Below are 20,831 nucleotides of genomic sequence, written 5' to 3'. Positions count from 1 at the left end.
CACTCCCTAGTTGGCCGCAGTGGTTGGACTGGTGCTGATCCGAAGGCAGGAGCCAGGAGCTTCTTCTGGGTCTCCCACATGGGTACAGGGGCCCAAGGACTTGAGTCATCTTCTACTGCCTTCCCAGGCTACAGCAGAGAGCTGATCAGAAGTGGAGCAACCGGGATTCGAACCGGCACCCATATGGGATGCCAGCGCTGTAGACTGGGGCCTTATAATCCACTGTGCCACAGTGCCAGCCCCTACTGTTATTTTATTTGTATGTAGCTCTACATATGTGCTTGAGTCTACTTCTGGCTACCATTATCAGTGTGGTGGAAATGAAACGCCTTGATGTGCTACTGCACAACTCTTCCCAACTTTATGTTCACTGAAATTATTTTGGCAACTTGGAAATGACCACAGTGGGAATGTTTACACCAGAGATGTTAACAAACACCAAAACCAAGGTTTGTTTTTTGAATGGCTAAAGAACATGATGTAGTATATGTTAGTGCAGACTAACCTTTACATAAAATTATGGTGTCTAGGTACTATGAATATCACAATAGTAAAGCAAATAACTCTTCTAGGATTCAATTATTCCATTTAGCAAGTAAGTGACTCACATGGTGGAAGAATATATTTGCAACATGTTTTGTTGAACATGTTTATTTTTAATGAAAATATTAACCAACCAACTAAAATAGACCAGTAGTAATAGAAATGTTATGAAAATCTTATAAAGGTAGCAAATAGACAGGTGAAAAATGCTCAATATAATGAAACATCAGATAAACACAACCAAAACCACAGTGAGATGACATTACACATTCAACAGTCAAAATTAGAAAGTCAGACTACCAGATATGGACACTGCTGTTGGGACTTCAATGGACACGAGTTTAGATCAGAATTTTGCATTTCTTAAAAAGTGAGACATTCAACTAAAGTATCAGCCACGGAGAAATGAAATATGTTTCCATATAAAGAACTGTATGCCTGTGTTCACTGCAGCTTTATTTGTAACAGCACAATACTGGAAATTATGCAACTGTCTACTAGTAGATGAATGGATAAACAGTTGCACATCCATTGAACAGAATACTACTTAGCAATGAAAAGAATGAAGTATTTACATTTTCAACAATAAGCTTTAAATACTGATCAGGCATGAATATAAATCAGAAAAAAGTACACACATTTATGACTGAATTCATATAAAGTTCTAAAGAATGCAAAATTACACCTGCAGGCCTGAGGAAGGCAGAGTGACTGTAACATGTTCACTGAGATTATGATCGGTTCATGAGTTTATATGCATAAAACTTCAAATTGCATAACTTAAATGCATATACATTATTGCACATCAATTATATAAATTTTAAATGGTTTATTTATTTATTTATTTGAAAGGCAGAATGAGAGATCTTCCATCCACTGGTTCAGTCCCTGAAACCAGGGGCCTGAAACTCCTTATGGGACTCCAACATGGTTGGCAGGGGTCCAAGTACTCGAGTTATGTCATCTACTGCTTTCCCAGGTACATTAGCAGAACTGGCCTGGGAGTGGAGCAGCTGGGACTCAAACTGGAACTCTAATACGAGATTCTGGCATCACAAGTGGCTATTCAACAAGCTGCAGCACAACACTGGCTATGGACAATAAATTTTTGAAGGTGCAAAATAAAAATTCTAGATGCCCCACTTTGTGGAAACCAGGTCTGGCACCCATAGTCACAGTTACCTCCCCCCTCACACCTGGGGAAAGGCAATCCCAAATCAGTGCAATACTGGGGAGCAATAAAGGCTGCTTTGATCGGAGACAACAGACAAACCTGATGGACAAAAATAAAAAAAACTCATCTTTTTGCATGTATAGCATTTAGACTTCAGATGTACATTCCAAAAGACAATGGGAATTCACCAAGCCTTAATATTTTCTGTCAGTGAGCTCAACCATAGGACAAACACAGATTTGGGGGCATAGTGACTGCTCACAGCCATGGTCACTGGGATTTAGTGTACACTGCTATAGGAAGCACAGACCATTTGTTTGGCCGCCAGCTCCTATATTCCGTGTTCACTGCATCTTGTATTTCCCTTTCAATGGCACACACCTAGCTCCAATATTCTAAACACCGTTGCCAGCATCAGGGCATATGGCTCTTTATAAGATCTGATGAAAAGCTTCTCCTCAACAATGCTGGGCATTATGTGTGAATAATGGAACAAATTCGGGCTATTTCAAGTAATACTGAAAATAGTAACAACTGACTCCTCTTTAGGGTGGCCTAAAGTCTTAAAAAAGAAAAAAAAAAAGAGGCATTGAGGACAAAAAAAATCGGACCATAAAGCCCTGCCCTGCTTCCCTGGGTAGTAATGTAAACAAATCACAACAGAACAGACTACTCTGTCATTAATGTGCCCCTACTAAGGCACACAACGTGGAGACCCCATAAAAGCTGCCCAACCTTTCATACAGAGCCCAGTTCTGAATTCCACCTATCCAAAGCTGGTAACAGAGCTCCCTGGTAGAAGATGAGGAGAAAAAAAGAAAAAAATTTATTAGTACACAAATAAGAGCAACGCTACGTAAGAAGTTACCATTCAGTGATTTGGGGTCTGTAAACATCACCTGACCACCTGGGCCCCTGAATCTCCATGAAGGTGAGCCTTCCCATGAGCCTCGACCTGAACTCACATGAGGCCCTCTCAGCCGGAACGCAGACCCGTGGCACCACTCCAAGGGCTCTGGCTACTCAAGATTTCCTCTAAGACATGGAAGAGAACAGACATCTGCCTTGCCTCAGCACATCAGGGTGACCGATGCACGTTGTGCAAGACGCTACAGGAGAGGTGGCTTCTGGTAAAGGCCCAGTCAGCCTAGGGCGTGCAGAGTTCTTCCTGGAGCTCCTGGGACTCAGGAGGAATTTCACCCCCCTGGATCCCTGTAAGTATGAGGTTCATCTTCAGGTCGACGGATTCCCCATAAAGGCTCTCTCTGTGTCATTACAGTAAACAGAGAACACATTTCCTGCAGCTCTAAGGCCTTTCACAAGCGTGGACTTCCTGGTGCTAAACGACATTAGGCCTGGAGTTGAGGGATTTCCCACATCTCCTGCCTTCACAAGGCCTCCCCATGGTGTGACATTTTTGGTGCTGAAAAAAGCTGGAGCGTTGGCTAAAGGACTTCCCACACTTGTTGCATTCATAGGGCCTTTCTCCAGTGTGAACTATCTGATGTTGAATGAGGACAGACTTTTGCCGGAAAGATTTTCCACACTGGTCACACTCATATGGTCTTTCTCCAGTGTGAATTCTACAGTGCTGGATAAGGCTGGTGCTCCGACTAAAAGACTTCCCACATTCACCACAATTGTAAGGCTTTTCTCCAGTGTGAACTCTCTGGTGCTTTATGAAAGCAGCTCTTCGGCTAAAGGATTTCCCACACTGGTCACACTCAAAAGGCCTTGCTCTGGTGTGAATTCTCTGGTGTTCAACGAGGCTGTAGCTTTGCCTAAAGAATTTCCCACACTCACCACACTCATAAGGCCTTTCTCCTGTGTGAGTTCTCTGGTGTCGATCAAGTTTGGATTTGTAGCCAAAGGCTTTCCCACATTCTGCACATTCATAAGGCCTTTCTCCAGTGTGAACCCTCTGGTGTCTAATGAGGGTGGCTCTTTGGCTAAAGGCTTTTCCACACTGGCCACATTCATAAATTTTTGTTGTAGTGTGAATTCTACGGTGTTCAATAAGGCTGAAGTTTTGTCTAAAGAATTTACCACATTCTGTACACTCATAAGGCCTTTCTCCAGTGTGAATTCTCTGATGTCTAATGAGGGTGGCTCTTTGACTAAAGGCTTTGCCACATTCTGCGCACTCATAAGGCCTTTCTCCAGTGTGAATTCTGTAGTGTTCAATAAGGTTGGAGCTTTGACTAAAGGATTTTCCACATACCCCACACTTATATGGCCTTTCTCCAGTGTGAACTCTCTGGTGTATAATTAGAGTGGCTTTTTGACTGAAGGATTTCTCACACTGGCCACAAGCATAAGGCCTTGCTGTAGTGTGAATTCTCTGGTGTTCAACGAGGCTGAAGCTCTGTCTAAAGAATTTCCCACACTCAGCACATGCATAAGGCCTTTCTCCTGTGTGAGTTCTCTGGTGCCGAACAAGGTTGGACTTGCACCCAAAGGCCTTCCCACATTCCCCGCACTCATAAGGCCTTTCTCCACTGTGAGTTCTGCAGTGCTCAATAAGGTTGGAGCTTTGACTAAAAGACTTATCACATTTGTCACATTTATATGGCTTTTCTCCAGTATGAACTCTCTGATGTATGATAAGGGTAGCTTTTTGGCTAAAAGATTTTCCACATTCACTGCACTCATAAGGTCTTCCTCCACTGCGGGCTCTCTGGAATGGAACAAGTGAGTATTTGTCACGGAACGCAGTTCCACATTTGCTTGACTCATAAGTGCTTTCTCCAGAACATACTCTTGGGCGCTGAATAGCAGCATGTGTCTGGCTGGAAGCTTTTCTGCACTCATCTGACTGGTGATGACTATCCCCGCAGTGAAAAGTCTCCCTACAATCAGTGGTCTTGTTTGGCTTTTCCGCTTTGGGAATGGCTGGGGAGTGAAGAAGGCCCCACTTGGTGAGGAAGTCCTTTCCAATCTTTCTACAAAAGGAGGGCTTCTCTGACAAATGGTATATGAAGTTCTTCAGAAGGGAGGCTCTATCCACATGTCTTCTGAGTGAATCCTTCGCACTACAATGCTTCTGGTCCTGGCGAAGGTGTGCATATATTCCAGAAGAGTTCGGTCTCTGCCCAGGTAGATCAGCTAGGTGCAAAACATCTTTCAGGATTGGGACACACATTTCACAAGGGTGGGTAGACAGTCTTTTCTTTAAAGTCCTGACTTGTGACATTCCTTTTGCAGAAATACTCTGTTCTTTATCCTCAGTTCCATGCCAACACACTGAAAGAAGAGAAATATTGATGAGAAGCATGCTATTTATAGTGGGAGAGTCTTGGCCATGTTTGAAAAATTCTTTGTACGATATGATGTTTTGACACCTACAAAAGACATGGCTGGGGGTGGGTGTTTGGCAGATCAGCTAAAGACACCCCTTGGAGCACCTGCTTTCCATATTGGGGTACCTGGGTTTGGGTCCTAGCTTCACTCCTAATGCATGCACTGGGGGTGGGGGGGACGGCCATCCAGAGCCCATATTGCAAACCATGTCCTTGTTGCTTGTACCCTAGAGGCAGTATTCCTCTTCCCTAACCATCCTGTGGCCAGGTAAGGCCAGTCCCCCCTTCCCAAGGCCCACTGAAATTATTCTCACCAGCCAGTCCTGAGCTGTTTACTTGGCACTGCCTTTCCCACAGAAATCCCAATGAAAGGTGTAGCCCAGTGTTTTCCCCTTGCTCTTGTTTCTGCCCCTCATCCACCAGGTGCTTCTCTATGTTACCCTATGTGACATGGTGTGTCCCCTTCTCTTAGATGTGTAACTAATAAATTTTTCTTTGAGTGGCATTTAACTGTCAGTAGCTTTTGGGTATGTCTACAAATTACAGTCCCACAGATACTGCATAAAACTGATGCAGTGAACAGATTTACTCAGTGTTGCACAGCAGGAACATACTCTGGGCTACTCTGTGCCTACCACTTGATTGCACCATCCAACACATTCTCTGATAAATTACTGTTAGGAGTAGGGGCTGGCTCATACCACTTTGGACTGGGTCCCTCTTTTCCTGCTTTGCTTTCTAACTTAAGTTGTAGATTGACCCCAGGTCTTAGCACAGGGAGGTACAATGTATGCCTGTTCTGCTTCTGGGTAAGAGTTGTATGCCTCCAACATGTCTCTAGGCCATGGTATTTCTGGATACCTATGCTAAGAGTTGGATGGCTTTCTGGTGTTGATCCAGAAAGCTAGACTTCTACATGAAAATGTTCAAAAGAAATAGTGAAAAATTTCCCTCTCTAGAATTGAAATGACCACGGATGAGGCTTTTTTTTTTCCTTAAAAAAAGATATTTATTTATTTATTTGAAAGGCAGATAGAAACAGAGGGAAATCTTCCATCTGTTGGCTCAACGCTCAAATGGTCGTGATAGCTGGTGCTGGAACAGGCTGCAGTCTGAAGCCAGGAGCCAGGAACTCCATCTGGGTCTCCCATCTGGGTAGCAGGAACCCAAGTCTCTGAGCCATCATCCCCCACATTCCCAGGCATACTTGCAGGGAGCTGGGTCAGGAGCCAAGCAGCCAGGTCACAAACTGGCATTCTGATATGGGATGCAGGCATCCAAAGCAGTGGCTTAACTTGCTGCACCACAGCACCCACCCTGCAATAGTCTCCTTGCTCTCTGACTAGGCTGACGTCCTAGACTTCATGTAGCACACTTAAGATGGGTAGGCTCACAAAGCTTCCAATCAAGCTAGCCACCAGGGCTATTAACTTCCAGTCTCTTCATCTTTCAGTTCCCAGTATAACCAGAGCTAAAGAGAGAGAGAGAGAGACAGACAGACACGTTGCCCCAAGTTCTCAGTTCAGGGATAGGTCTGATCCACTGAATAGTTGGCACTCACTTGGCAAAGGGTACCATGGAGGGTTGTAGGCTGGACACTGAGCTCCAGGTAGCACATCCCATTGACTCTGCAACATTCTCTGACAGCCAGGGCAAATAAGGTCCTGAATTTATATCCCACCTAGAAACAAGACTGAATGCCTGGGACATTGTACTCCCAGAAGCACAGTCTGCTGGCTTGGTTCTAAATGAACCAGAGGCCAACCCCCATTTATTACCCACCAAGTGCAGGGCACCCTCCCCATGGAAAGTCATGTGACCCAATAAATACAAATGTTTCCAAGGTAAACCTCTTTGTTGCTGCTTGCCTTGGTTAATGCTTGTCTCCCACCTGGAAGCACATAAGGAATTCCATTCTTGGAAAATTGTGGCTCAATGTTTAATAAAGAAAAAGGAGAAGGGACATTTGTCCCAGCTCTTCCTAAGACACTGGAGAAAGGTCTTCAACTTATTAGACTTGTTAGAGATCACCTGATTAATATGTTTGGGCATATTTAAGTGCTGCTGACATGCTAAGAGTCTCCTTCTTCAAATCAAATTTTCACAAAACAGATAATTTAAAAACAAAGCTGAGACCACCACTATTCTCTAGGATGTAGGCACAATCAGGATGATTGGGAAATCCTAGAAAGGAAGGCCTCCATTTACAACAGAGGCCATTCTTCATGACAAGGGACATATCAGGAAAACACCTCACCCGAATACCCTCCCCCACAAAAAAAAGGAGGGGACACCCATCTGTTCTAGCAGTTAAGACCCCCATGTACTATATGGCAGAACCTGGGCTCGATGCTGGGTTCCAGCTCCTAACTCCAGCTGCCTGCATGTGTAGATCCTGGGAGGCGGTGGTGATGGCTCAAGAAACTGTGTTCCTGCCACCCACATGGGCGACCGGGCAGTGCCTCACTCCAGCCCAGTATAGTGTTGCAGGCATTGACTAATGCCTAGGCACAGAAAAACTGGTTAACAGCTGTCTTTTAAGGACTCTTTATATTTCTATCTGTGACATTTCTTACTCTCATAATTAAAAGCTTTCTATTTAGGAAAACTTATGCTCTAATTCCTCAAATTTTCCACTATCACCACCCTATGGTTTCCTTAATACTGCATCAGAGCATCAGAGAACTGATTGTATTAATCTTATTTTAGACTTTTTTTTTAGGGGTGGGTAAATGGCACAGTGCTTCTTGGGATGCCTGAATTCATTCTTGAAGTGTCTAGATTTGAATCCTGGTTCTCTCAACCCCCATTTTCTGCTGATGTGTACCCTCAGGGCCAGCAGGTGATGGCTCAAGTACTTGGGTTCCTGCCACACTTGACGGGGACTCAGACTGAGTTCTTGCTACTGGCTGTGGTTTGGTCCAGCCCTGGCTTTTGCAGGCATTTGGGAAGTGACCCAGCAGGTAGAATATCTCTGTCAGTCTGTCTCTGGCTTTCTAAATAATAAATATTCTGTATGTTATTGACATCTGAAGAAACTTTGAGGAGAGGCTGTTCCCAACTTTAGTCAATTCTTAGGAACAGCAAAGGGCTTGGCCAGGAGCATGCTGGTAAGATGCTAACTAACCAATCTGAGTCCATACTCCAAATGACTTATACTATGTGACAGAATATTCTACTCCAGGAGGAAATACTCCTCTGCACCAACCATCCTGGGGCCAGACATCCAGCAACTAAGCTCAGCTCCTGTGCCTCAGAACGCACCAAATTATCCAATCTCATGGAGTTGACCCTACACCGCTTTTCTGCAGAAACTCCCAATAATGGCCATGGCCTGACGCTTTGCCCCTCATTCCAGCTTCTGCCTCCTGACTGCTGGGCACTTCCCCACATGGCCCTGTGTGGCATGTGTCTTCTCTCAAAAAAGTAAATAAAAAATTGTTCTTTCAATCTCATTAGCATCTTCTTACCATGTTGGCATTCAGTGGACTCCATAATTTAAAGTATATGTATGGGCATATTTTATTTATTTTCATCTACTTGATAAGCAAAGCAAGAGATATAGGGACATATATATATATATATATATAGAGAGAGAGAGAGAGAGAGAGAAACGTAGACATATAAGACAGACATGGTGATTTTTCTCTCTATCGATTCATTTCCCAAATGCCTGCAACAGCGGGGACTGGGCCAGGCTGAGGTCAGGAGCCCAGAACTCCATCTGGGTCTCCCACATAGGAGGCAAGGGCCCAAGCACTTGGGCCATTATCTACTGCCTTCCCAGGTGCATTAGCAGGAAACTGGATTGAAAGCAGAGGAGTGGGATCTCAAACTGGCATCCAGATATGATATGGGTACTCCAAGGGGCAGCTTAACCTACTGTACACAAAGCCTTCCTTGTAGGGGTATATTTTAAAACACTGAAAAAGAAGTTCTGTCATACAGACAAGAGACCATATTTTGTTCTGAGGATAAGGGAACTGGAGGCAGCTGGAAAAGGGGCTACATGGCAGCACTGGCCTCCTAAGGCCACAGAGTAGGAGAGGCCTCACAGATGAAGGACATAAGGATGCAGCTTCCAGTGGGAGGAAAGGAAGGTCTCAATTTATTCTACTGCAAACACTCGTCAGCGGGACCTTGACAGCTGGTGACATGTACATGCTGTGCGGAAGGTTGCTTCAGTACAGGCACAGGAAAATCCAATTGGAATTGAGTAGGAAGGTTTCAAAACTGTTCAATGGCGACATGCAATTGATACATTAGTATGGGTCAGTGGTGGAGAACATTGCAGAGGGGCCCTCTGAGACACAAGTGATGCATGCAGACCACAAAATCTAGGGGAGCCATGAACCAGAAGTCACAGATAAAATGACAAATTGACCAAGTGCCAGGAATAAAAAGCCAAAGCCCTACTGCATACAAAGCCCTATTGGATACACTGAAGGTTCCTGGTGTGATTTGAACATAGCCCTTACTTCATGTCTCCCCCCAGCTTTCACACACCAGGGCCAGCCTTCTTTGGAGATCACTGTGCATGTCTACCCTATGAAGTAACCAGGACTATCACCATAGCCCCAGTTGTTCAGCTACATGGGACCTGAATGATGCAAGTCCTCAGAAAATACAGGGAAGCTAAGTGGTGAGCAGTGGCTCAAAGCAGTTCAGTATTTAATAGATCAAGAGAAAAAAAATAGTATCAAAAAAAATTTTGGAAGAACAGTCTGGAAAAACAGTCCATCCTCTCCATAAAAACCAAGCATGGCAATACTTGCAATTCTTAACAGGTAGCTATGTTGAAATGTTAGCAAGAAGAGAAAGAACTAGGGGCAAAAGATATCATGGACCTGGACATAGTCACCCAACCAGGGAGAGGACACAGAAGGTGAGAGCCAGTAGGCTGATAAGACACGCGCCATTAAGATCTTTCTCTGAATGCTTTAAAGAGCAGTAGATGTTATGGCTAATAACAGAGAGGGCTGCTCACAGCAATAGACAGGTACCCACAGAACACAAGTCAATAAAATAGGGATGCCAGCACTGCAGCTCACTAGGCCAATCTTCTGCCTGTGGCGCCGGCACCCCGGGTTCTAGTCCTGGTCGGGGCACTGGATTCTGTCTCGGTTGTTCCTCTTCCAGTCCAGTTCTCTGCTGTGGCCCGGGAGGGCAGTGGAGGATGGCCCAAGTGCTTGGGTCCTGCACCCGCATGGGAGACCAGGAGGAAGCACCTGGCTCCTGATCAGTACAGTGCGCTGGCCATAGTGGCCTTTTGGAGGGTGAACCAACAGAAGAAAGACCTTTCTCTCTGTCTCTCTCTCTCACTGTCTAACTCTGCCTGTCAAGAAATTAAAAATAAAGAAATTAATTAAATAAAATAAAATAGGGAAGTTCGTAGAGTCCGTGGTCTGGCTGTGGAAGTGGCAGAGCTGCCAAGGAAGAAAAGAGGACACACAAAAACCAAGAGTTGGTGTGAGGGCCTTACCCAGTGAGGTTAAAAGTGCAAAGTTCTCCAGCATCACATGCAGGTATAGGAGTCTCTGAGCCTCATCCAGGAGATCCCATTCCTCCTGGGAGAAGTAAATGGCCACGTCTTCAAAGGTCACACAGCCCTGTCATGATGGGGACAGATCATTCAAGGATTAACTTCCCTCCTGGGATTATAAATTCTTCCTCTCACATACACTTCCCCTGTTCACTCTCTTTCCCATCTCACCACCTCTGAAAAGATACCAGGCCACAGTCCCACTGATCACCATGGCTTCCCCCAGCATCAACAGACAGCTGGACCCTCTTGTCAGATAATTAGCCCCAGATTCCCTTGGTTGCATCTCCTGGACACAATTAAACAGAGGCTTGTCTTTCATCCTTATGTCTTGAATGCCACTGACCTAGAGCCGTAAGTTCACACTCCCTTTCTGTATATATATTTCTCTTTGGATTACATCTTCCTCACACAGTCTCACTCCTACAGCTACTTCGCCTCCCCTGCTCCACACTACAGGCATTCCTTTGGTCTCCCAGCAATACTTGGTACAGCACATCCAGAGAGAGCTTGGAAAAGAGATAGGATCAAACGCTAGCCAGACATCTGATGGTTCCTACTAGCATCCTGCTCTAGAAGTCCTCCTTATCTGACTCTATTCCTTGCTTCAGCCTTAGCCATCGAGAACCACCCAAGTGGTTACAGACTCCCTCTCTCCAGCTAACTATCACTCAACACCTAGCCCTAGAGGTCCTCCACTCCGGAACTGGCGACTCTCCCAAGTGAACACTTGTTCCCTTGAGCTAATACACCAGTCTGAAACTCCCCCAGACACACCCAGGGTCACTTCTAGATCACAGTGAGTTAAAAGCCTGGTGAACAGGGACTACAACTGGCTGCAGCGTCATCTTGATTCAATTAATATGTTTCTGCATAACTCAGAAAACTTGGCCATCTACAAGATCATCCACTTTCTTTAAAAAATAAAATAAAATTTATTTGTTTATTTGAAAGGCAGAGTTTCAGAGAGGCAGAGGCAGAGAGAGTTCCATCTGCTGGTTCACTCCCCAGATGGCCACAATGGCAGGAGCTGGGCCGATCCAAAGCCAGCAGCCAGGAGCTTCTTCCGGGTCTCCCACGCAGGCACAGGAGTCCAAGGACTTAGACCATCTTCTACTGCTTTCCCAGGCCATAGCAGAGAGCTGGATCAGAAGTGGAGCAGCCAAGACTCGAACTGGTGTCCACATGGGATGCCAGCACTGCAGTGAGGCCACAGTGCCGGCCCCACTTTCTCATACCATTCTGACAGCTACTTCACTCCCTTGGCTATGTTTGTGGTATTCATAAACTCTACCCAGATGCCCAAGCATGAGACTCAGTTCTGTATCCCGACCTTACTTTTCTGGGATTCTAATAGCATTACAATCAAGAGCAAGATTCCCCTTACTATGTGTGAATCAAGTTATACCCCAAGGCAGACATCATTCACCAACTTTTGGATGCCTTCATTTTCAATCCCTCTCCAGAGTTCCATATCTTTGTGGCTAGCTACCAGATATCTCCACTACTGCTCTCTAACACATCTCACTCTTCAAAAAGTCAAAAACAAAACTCCTTATATCCCCAATGAAAATTAATCCTACTACCAACTTTAACATCCCAGTTAATGGAGCGTCCATCCTTCTGGGTGCTAAAAATCAAAAATGCTGAGGTCATCCAACTACTCTCTCACTCTCAAAATGCAAAATCCTATGCACACCTAATGAACAATCAATCCAGAATCCAACCGTTTGGCCACTGCCTGCTCTAGTCACATCAACCTTCATCAGGACTATGCAGTAGCCGCCTTCCTTGACTTTTTTCCACCTCCAGGAGGCTTTTATTTAAGGAACACAAACTTCGTACATTCCATAATTACAACTTGAGGAACATGCTGATTCTTCCCACCCTCTCTTGGCTTCCCATCACCTCATTCACACCATAGGCTGTTCTTGCTGCAGGCACAGGGTGTCTGATAAGACTTATGTCAGATCACCTCATCTTTTGCTTCAACCTCCCGTTTCTCCCACCATCTCCAGAACAGACATTCAACATTCCAGCCCTGACTTCTGCCCTCTGCTTTAATTTTCCATGAGAAAGGAAACATTGGGTTCTTGAGTTAACTCCAAGAACCCACACATTTGGGGACTTACGTATCTCTTATCCCACTGGTTGCCAAGAGTCGCACTAGAAACCACTCCACATAACCGATACACTTTATGGATTTATGCTCCATGATGGGCGGTTTCTGCAGGGTTCCCAGGCCCAAGGTGTCAAAGAATGGCAGACAAAGCGTACTAGGACATGGCTCCAGAGGAAAGAGTGGGGTGACACCAGCGAGGCCCTGGAACATCATCCGCTCACCTGAGTGCAGTCCATAAGCGCCTTTGCAGTCACGGGAATCTGCAGAAAGAAAGTTGTGAGGAGCAGGTAACCCTGGTGGCGGCTTTGTGGACTCAGGCATGCCTGCTAGCCTGCCCAGCCCTGGGGCTGCGCGACTTCGGATGCCCGAATGATCTCTGTGCTGACTCTTTCTTGTGCAGTGTTGTTATCCCCCTTTCCAGGCTGTTCTAATTGACGCAGCTGTGGGGAATCTGCCACGCCTAACTCCATACACCCACCCCTCTCCCTGTCAAATCCTCCCGCACAGGCTATCAGAAACAGGGACCCCGCCCTCGAGAACGTGACCGTTCTGGACCCCAGCGCCTGCGCCGCAGGGACCTGAGCAGGCACTCAGGGAGTCAGAGTGTGGGTGAGAGTGAGGGCAAGGCTTACCTGAGCAAGGTCCCTCAGCGCGGCCGCCGCCATCGGACTCCGGGCGGAGAGGCACCGGAGGCTGAGGGAGACTTAGCGGGAGATAGGGGCAAGGAAGGCGGAGAGGGAAAGCAGCGGGAGAGGCGTGAGGACCGTTAGCACAGTCGTTCCCGCCGCCGTGCGATGGCGACGGGTTTCCCTCGCGCCTTCCCACCCTCGTCACCTTGACCCGGCGTTCGCGCTCTGCAACACCTGCCGGCGGAGACGCACTCCAGCGCAGCTACACTGACAGCCCTAGCCGCGGTGACGGCGTCCTGACAGGACTTCCGGTCCAAACACGGAAACGACCCTTTCCCGAGCGCTCATTGGCTTAGCGTCTTGCCACTCGACTCGAGGCATTGTGGGTAATGTGGTTTCCACGGCGATGGGCGCTCCACGGCCGGATCGCTGAGTCCCAGAGGCTGCAGCTGGGGCTGCTTTGGCCGGCTGCATCCTGCCTGCGGGCCGGGTCCAGACTGGCAGGTGCGTGGGAGACGGGTCAGGGGACGATCCCCACCGGGGTCCGCGCACAGAGGGGCAGGCTGGCCCTCACCGGCGCCAACTGACGGGGGTCGTCGTGGCCAGTCTGGAGCTGGAGTCCAAAAGCGCAGCGGCGAAATGTCCTGAGCCCCCTCCCAGTACCTCGCCCCGGGGCCGAAAGCCCAGCCTTCGCCTTCTGAGTCTCCTCCCTGAGCAGGGTCTGCACGAGCTTCGCCTCCCGGCAGGGGCGAGTCGGGGGCTCCCCTCCTGCCTAGAGAGCCCGGGTGTCTCCGTGCGACCCGCGACGGCTTCCGACGCTGAGAAGGAGAGGGAGACCCGCTCCCAGGGAGTGTCCTCAGACTGGAGATGCAGGCGCGTTCCCTGGACCTGGCGCTCCACTGCCCCACCGCCTGAGCCAGCTTCAGACCTGGGCATTGTGAGGTCTGCAGTTCCCTCCAAGGTCTCTCTCCACCCCATTCCCCTTCGCACCCAGCCGGTGCTGTCCCTTCCAAGTGCAACTTCGGGGCATACGTGGTCCCACTGAATGGAAGTGCTTTGGTGCGTGGAGGAAAATAGCTCACCAGGGTTACCTTGGAAGACAGAAGCGACGAGAGCTCGGAGCGCCTATGTTTCTTTATACAGGAAAAAGATCATGGAGACACTGCCCCAGAACATGCATCCCAAATAGGAAATCGGTTGTGAAGAATAGAAATAAAACTAGAAGCTTTGCAGATCTAACTGGATTGAGCAATGAACGCTGTCCATAATTTGTTTTCATACTAAAGTTTTTGCTGTACCTTGATAGGAACAAACATAATTACAGAGAGATGCAAGACTCAGGAGAAAAAAACCAACACAGGCTAACACACTCGGGGATTTTAAGTTGCATTCGCATCGAGAAAATGGTGCAAAGCTTAATGGCAAGGAAGCCACTCACTGAGGAGGCAGGGGGAAATGGCCGCTCTGAAAATGGAAATTTGCATCAGCCTCACCAGGAAATATTTTGACCTTCAAACTGCCTCTGTGTGAAGTATCCCATTGGAGAAAAACTTCAAAGAGTTGGCTGAGACCGGTTGATTGAGAGCAACATCTGAGTCTCATATTGTGTCCAGTTAGGAAGGTGAAGTTGTGAAGACAAAGGACAGAATTTTCAGGGATCTTACTCCCAGCTGAGTGAGGAAGAGAATCCTGTTTCCAACTTGGCAAAAGCCATCATATCAATATCCACCAGAGCAAAGAAACTGATTAATTCCTTAGTGGATTGGAGTCAAAGGAATGGTAGTTTAACAAACAGAAATAGAAGTGACCATTACCAAGCTTAGTAACCTGCAATGCTAAACCTAACACATACTGCCTTAGTTTAAATGTACAGTGAGTATGTATGCTTTTGGGTGTTGAACGTTCTTGAGTGCTGTTCTTGAACATTCTACTTGGAGACAGTTTTACATGTCTATCTTTGTGAACTGATGAGAGATTTATGATCCATATGCATAGCAAGTTTTCCAAATCTGTTAATAGAGTCAGAAGGTTGTCTACGTACTAGTTACCAAGTTGATGAATTCTGAACTGAAAAGCCGGATATACAACTGTATAGGCTATGCTAATTTTTTCCAACTGTGGCAGAATAAAAATACAGGCATATGACATATACAGAATGGAGCAGAAGTCAAACTAGTCACTTAAGAAAAAAACTTATGTGGTTTTGTTATAGAAATGTTAGTATTTTATTTAACCGAGTCAAATTAAAATCAAGTGTATAAAAACACAAAATTCAAATGTTAAACCTGATAGAATATCCAATTTGAATCCTCTGTGTGGAAAGGATATATATACTTCAACTAAAATGAAACTGCAAAATTTTGACTTTATGTATGTTTACACACACACACCCCCATGTGTATATATCAAGGTAAAACTACTTGCAAAGATCTTAAAATATGTGTATTTATTGATCTATATGGTGTGCTATTTTTGAAGCAAATATATAAATATAAATGGAAAACAGTGTTTAGATGTAAGTAAAAGTAAATGCAAATATAAAACTAAAGAGTTTGACTAAAACTCTAAAACCTACATTTGATGAGAATAACCATTTTGAATTCAAAGAGTATTTCCTTTTTTATTTTATTTTTATTATTATTTTTTGACAGGCAGAGTGGACAGTGAGAGAGAGAGACAGAGAGAAAGGTCTTCCTTTTCCATTGGTTTACCCCCCAATGGCCGCTGCAGCCAGCGCACCGCGCTGATCCGAAGCCAGGTGCTTCCTCCTGGTCTCCCATGCGGGTGCAGGACCCAAGGACTTGGGCCATCCTCCACTGAATTCCCCAGGCCACAGCAGAGAGTTGGACTGGAAGAGGAGCAACCGAGACAGAATCCGGCGCCCCAACTGGGACTAGAACCTGGGGTGCCGGCACCGCAGGCAGAGGATTAGCCTATTGAGCTGCAGCGCCGGCCCAAGTATTTCCTTTTAAAACATACGTGCATCTCCTTTCTCCATATTGCAAAAAAACAAAAAACAAAAACAAAACAATTATGAAAACCATTAAACAGAGTCTTAATATAGTTTCTCAGTATAATGATGTAGAGTGTCTTGAAGAAACACACACACACTAAACAGCTGATTCCAGGTTAGGGAGGGGAACTTTCCAAGTGTGGCAATGGGCCCATGCTCATGGAACTCACTGGTATTACAATGTAACCTACCATCCTAAAGCAGCTAGCCTGATATAGTGGTGATGGCTTTTTGAAAATGACACCAGATAAGTAGCAGTACATTCCAGGTCCTGGGCAAGGTTCTCAAGAAGACTGTGTATGCTGGTAATCAGCATATGACATATAACTTGGTCTTTCATAGCCAGGTTCTCAAATCCATTAAACAAAAAGTGGAAAGAGAGAGTGGCACCACTCAATATTATCCTAGTGGTCCACTAGCAACAGTTTCTCTGCTTGTTCCTGTGTCTTTATTATCCGCTGTCACAGAGGTCTTAGATCCAGAGTATTTGTCATGAGTATTTCTTCCTTGTTTTGTCTTGAGTATGTGTGTGTGTGTGTGTGTGCGATTATAGCAAATATCTTTGTTTCCCCCTTCTCTTATTCCCTTGCTATCTAGTAAGAAGAGGTATTGACTTTATATCATATTGATTTTAAGTATTATTAATTTTACAGTATAATACTTACGATATGGGCTATCAAAAAGAGGAACCATCACTCAAGGATTTTACTTCTTTTTCTAGGGGAGAAGTTCATGCATTTTTCCTTGTATCTTGTTAACTGCAATTACTACCTTACTATTGTCCTTGTTTTGGTATAAGAATTGCTTAAGGAGATGAGTATGGGTGCCAATTTAGCAATGATTGGATTTTTTTTTTTTTTTTTGACAGGCAGAGTGGATAGTGAGAGAGAGAGAGAAAGGTCTTCCTTTTGCCGTTGGTTCACCCTCCAATGGCCACCATGGCTGGCGCGCTGCGGCCAGTGCACTGCGCTGATCCGAAGGCAGGAGCCAGGTGCTTCTCCTGGTCTCCCATGTGGGTGCAGGGCTGCCACTCCCTTGCCTGCAAAGGAACGACACTGTTCGCAGCTTATCGGTCTTCAGCAGACTTTTAATGGGAAAATAACAGGGACAGAGAAAGAATGAAAGGAGGAGAGTGGACAGGAAAGCCCCCTCCTTCCTCAGCACACAGCTTATATACAAAATCCGGCCAATTGCAAGTGGGCTCAAGTCCATGCACGGAACACTCCAATCTGCTGTCTGTTCACGCAGTGTGCACGCGTCCTCGGGCCAATCAGATGAGGTGTCACGCAGCAGGCAGGCTCACCGCGCGGTCCTCGGCGCCATCTTGTTGTTTACAACATTCTCAACTCCTCTGGAAAGTCCCGACTGTGGGAAAGCATTGCCCTAACCGAAACTAGCAACATTCGCCTTGTGATAAAGACACAGCAACAGCTATCAGACCGACCTTGACGTGGGGGCTCCATGGCTGCGCATCCCATGGAGCCCCACATCTCCCCCTTCTTTATTATTTAAATGGCATGGAAACGTGCCTGTCTTAGGTACCCAATGGCGCGCTACCTGCTTACCCGTCATGGAGGTAATAGGAAGCCTGTCCTACCCTCTGTCTTAGGTTGCTAGGAGCGCCCATCAGTGTTTACCCGTCTTTGACTACCGCTCCATCACGCTAAGCCATACTTCTTTATTGGGGTGAGATCGCAAGGTGGCCAGCATAGCCTGCTGGATTATCAAGTCGGTATTCTGCTGACGGAGTGCTAAGGCTCTGATCCATCTGGCTATGAAGGCAAGGCCCAGTAGTATCATGACACACAAGCAACCGATAGCGACCCATTCTTTAACTTGAGCCCTGTCTTAGGTAGGTACAGGATGTGGAGTGTCTTACCCGTTTTTGAGTACCATTTTAGCCCAACATTAGGTGAGAGATGAAACATACAGCCAAATATTAATTATTTTTGATTACAAAGGAGGTTTGGTACAAAGTTTTAAGTGATGAATGTCAGTCCATACAGACTGTAAGAAGATAGCACAAATTGTAGAACACATGGAAAACATCCCATACAAAGTATGAAAAGCAGTAACAATCCAGCCCGCATTAATAACCAATGAATCCATTGAAACCCTTCAAATGTTAGTGGGTTAGTAATAAACACATGTTGCATTTTACTCTTAAGTTTATCCATAACAGACTCTATATATGGCATTGTTAGTAATGTTAAAACAACATTCCCCTGGAACAGATTTACAGCTTACATGATCTTTTAACAGCAAATAATCGATAGCTGCTCGGTTTAAGAGTACTCCTGAACGAACTTGATCCAATTTTTTAGCTATATTGGATAGCGCAGTAGCAGTACAATTGATTGTTTTGGTCACCAAACATGTAAGCCTTTGTAGTCCACAATTATTTCCATAAGCCAATCCAGGAACTCCCACTAGCTGTATAGCCATGGTGAAAGCAGGTCTCCAATTAAGATGACACCATCATCACAGTTCTCAGGTAATGAGCATCACTGTTGTGCCTTTGGAAATACAGATGTTAGCATTGGGGCCACACGGCCCAATGAGCAGTTGTGAAAATCATTAGGGGCTAACAATGTAAAAGCAAATTGGTTGCATAAAAATACCCATCCCTTAAGAGTCCATGTCCCATACCAGTACTGGATCAGGTCCATTCCATTGATTGGTGATAGGATCCTTTCATTTTACCATTGTTCTTACCCCAGCTGTTTGTGGATGCCACTGTTGATCGGCTGCAAAACGACCATCTTTATCCAATGTGAAAAAATTTAAAATGAATAAAGCATGTGAGAGCCATTTGTTAGGAGAATGGGCAAGAACCCTAAACTCCCCCTTTTGTTTATATCATTAAAATATTGTTTTAAAGTGTGATGTGTACATATAATAATGTCTTGACCCTGAGGATTATAAGGAATGTCAGTAACATGAGATAGAAAGTTACACAAAAATTTCTGAAAGAGGCAGAAATATAAGCAGGTCCATTATCCATTTTAATCTGCTTTGGAGTTCCTAGGGAAGCAAAAGCTTGTAAGCAACGGGCAATAACATGTCTTGTAGCTTTACGTGTATGTAAGGAAGCAAAAATAAATTTAAAACAAGCATCAATAGACACATGTATATATGTTTGTTTACCAAATTCCATGAAGTGGGTGATATCCATTTGCCATAGTTGATTGGGGGAATAAATTACGAGGAATAATGTGAAAGTGAGGTACTGGTAACTGGATGGAGCAAGTAGAACAGAATTTTACAATTTGTCGAGCTTGTTCTTGAGTAATATTATGTTTTAAGCATAATGTATGAGCATTTAAATGATGTAAAACGTGATCTTTTGTTGCTGTAGCAATAGAATATATGCATAGAGCAGAAGCTGCCAAATGATTACCCTCTACCAATGGTCCAGGAAGGTTGGAATGTGCTCGAATATGACCTATAAAGAAAGGGCAGGTATGCTGTCGAATGACAGTGCAAATGCGAGAAACCAGAGGAGAAGCAGCTGAGGATCCAGGAAGGAATGAACAAGTGTCCAATTGAGGCACTGATAGGAACACATATTTGCTATTGGTGTATATGTTAACCGCTACATCCAAAGTAGACCGCAATGTAAGTGCAACAGCAACTAATTCAACTAGCTGTAGAGATGAAAAAGAGGTGTTAATAACTGTATGGTGACCATCACAAATTACAGAAGCTTGACCTCCTTTTAGGATATTGAATAAAGGTTTAAGGTCTCCTGTTGTGAGGTGGAGATGTGCAGAAAGCAAATTAATATTCCCTAGAAGTTTTTGAAACTTATTTAAAGTCTGTAAAGAATCCAATTGTAAGGAGACTTTTTGTGGAAGTATTTTTCATGGGTACAATTGGAAGCCTAGATATTGATAAGGATATTGAAGTTGCATTTTCTCAGGGGCTATGATAAGACCAAAAGTAGATGATTGCTCTTTCATTACTGTCAGACATTGTATCACCAAAAATTCCTTGGGTCCAGCTATTAAAATATCATTTATATAGTGTATAATATATAAATTGCTATATTTTTTGCAAATTTTTTGAAGAGCAGCATCAATGAATTGTTGGCACAAAGTAGGGCTATTAGCCATTTTTTGAGGTAAGATCCTCCATTGGCATCTTTGCATAGGTTCTTTTTTTTTTTTTAATCTTTTATTTAATGAATATAAATTTCCAAAGTACGACTCATGGGTTACAATGGCTTCCCCCCCCATACCGTCCCTCCCACCAACAACCCTCCCCTTTCCCACTCCCTCTCCCCTTCCATTCACATCAAGATTCGTTTTCGATTATCTTAATATACAGAAGATCAGCTTAGTATACCTTAAGTAAGTATTTCAACAGTTTGCTCCCACACAGAAACATAAAGTGAAAAATAATAGATGATTTTTTTTAAATGATGATGAAATCAGATCAGACCTATTGTCATGTTTAATCCCAGTGAGAGTCAAGTTGGGAATTGAAAATTTCTTTCTTTTTTTTTTT

At 44.9% G+C, this 20,831-nt stretch overlaps 1 protein-coding gene across 3 annotated transcripts; it reads right to left on the bottom strand.

The window, feature by feature from the left end:
* Nucleotides 1–635: 635 nt before the first annotated feature.
* On the bottom strand, nucleotides 636–19,451 carry LOC127482595 (uncharacterized). Of its 3 annotated transcripts, none has more exons than XM_051835277.3 (4): nucleotides 13,313–19,450; nucleotides 12,691–12,940; nucleotides 10,499–10,625; nucleotides 636–4,960 (listed from the first exon to the last, which is right to left on the bottom strand). In XM_051835277.3, the coding sequence occupies exons 3-4, from the start codon at nucleotides 10,530–10,532 to the stop codon at nucleotides 3,057–3,059; spliced, it is 1,938 nt and encodes a 645-aa protein (XP_051691237.2). In that variant the 5' UTR covers nucleotides 10,533–10,625; nucleotides 12,691–12,940; nucleotides 13,313–19,450; the 3' UTR covers nucleotides 636–3,056. The 3 variants fall into 3 exon arrangements, with proteins under 3 accessions (XP_051691237.2, XP_051691235.2, XP_089176067.1); XM_051835275.3 differs by having other exon boundaries at nucleotides 12,902–12,940; XM_089319941.1 differs by lacking the exon at nucleotides 10,499–10,625 and having other exon boundaries at nucleotides 12,902–12,940; nucleotides 13,313–19,451.
* Nucleotides 19,452–20,831: the final 1,380 nt, after the last annotated feature.

The sequence above is a fragment of the Oryctolagus cuniculus genome, chromosome 18 (assembly GCF_051225735.1).
Source record: "Oryctolagus cuniculus isolate XC-2025 breed Fujian yellow rabbit chromosome 18, ASM5122573v1, whole genome shotgun sequence".
Lineage (NCBI taxonomy): Eukaryota > Metazoa > Chordata > Mammalia > Lagomorpha > Leporidae > Oryctolagus > Oryctolagus cuniculus.
This window is presented reverse-complemented; position numbering and strand designations above follow the sequence as displayed.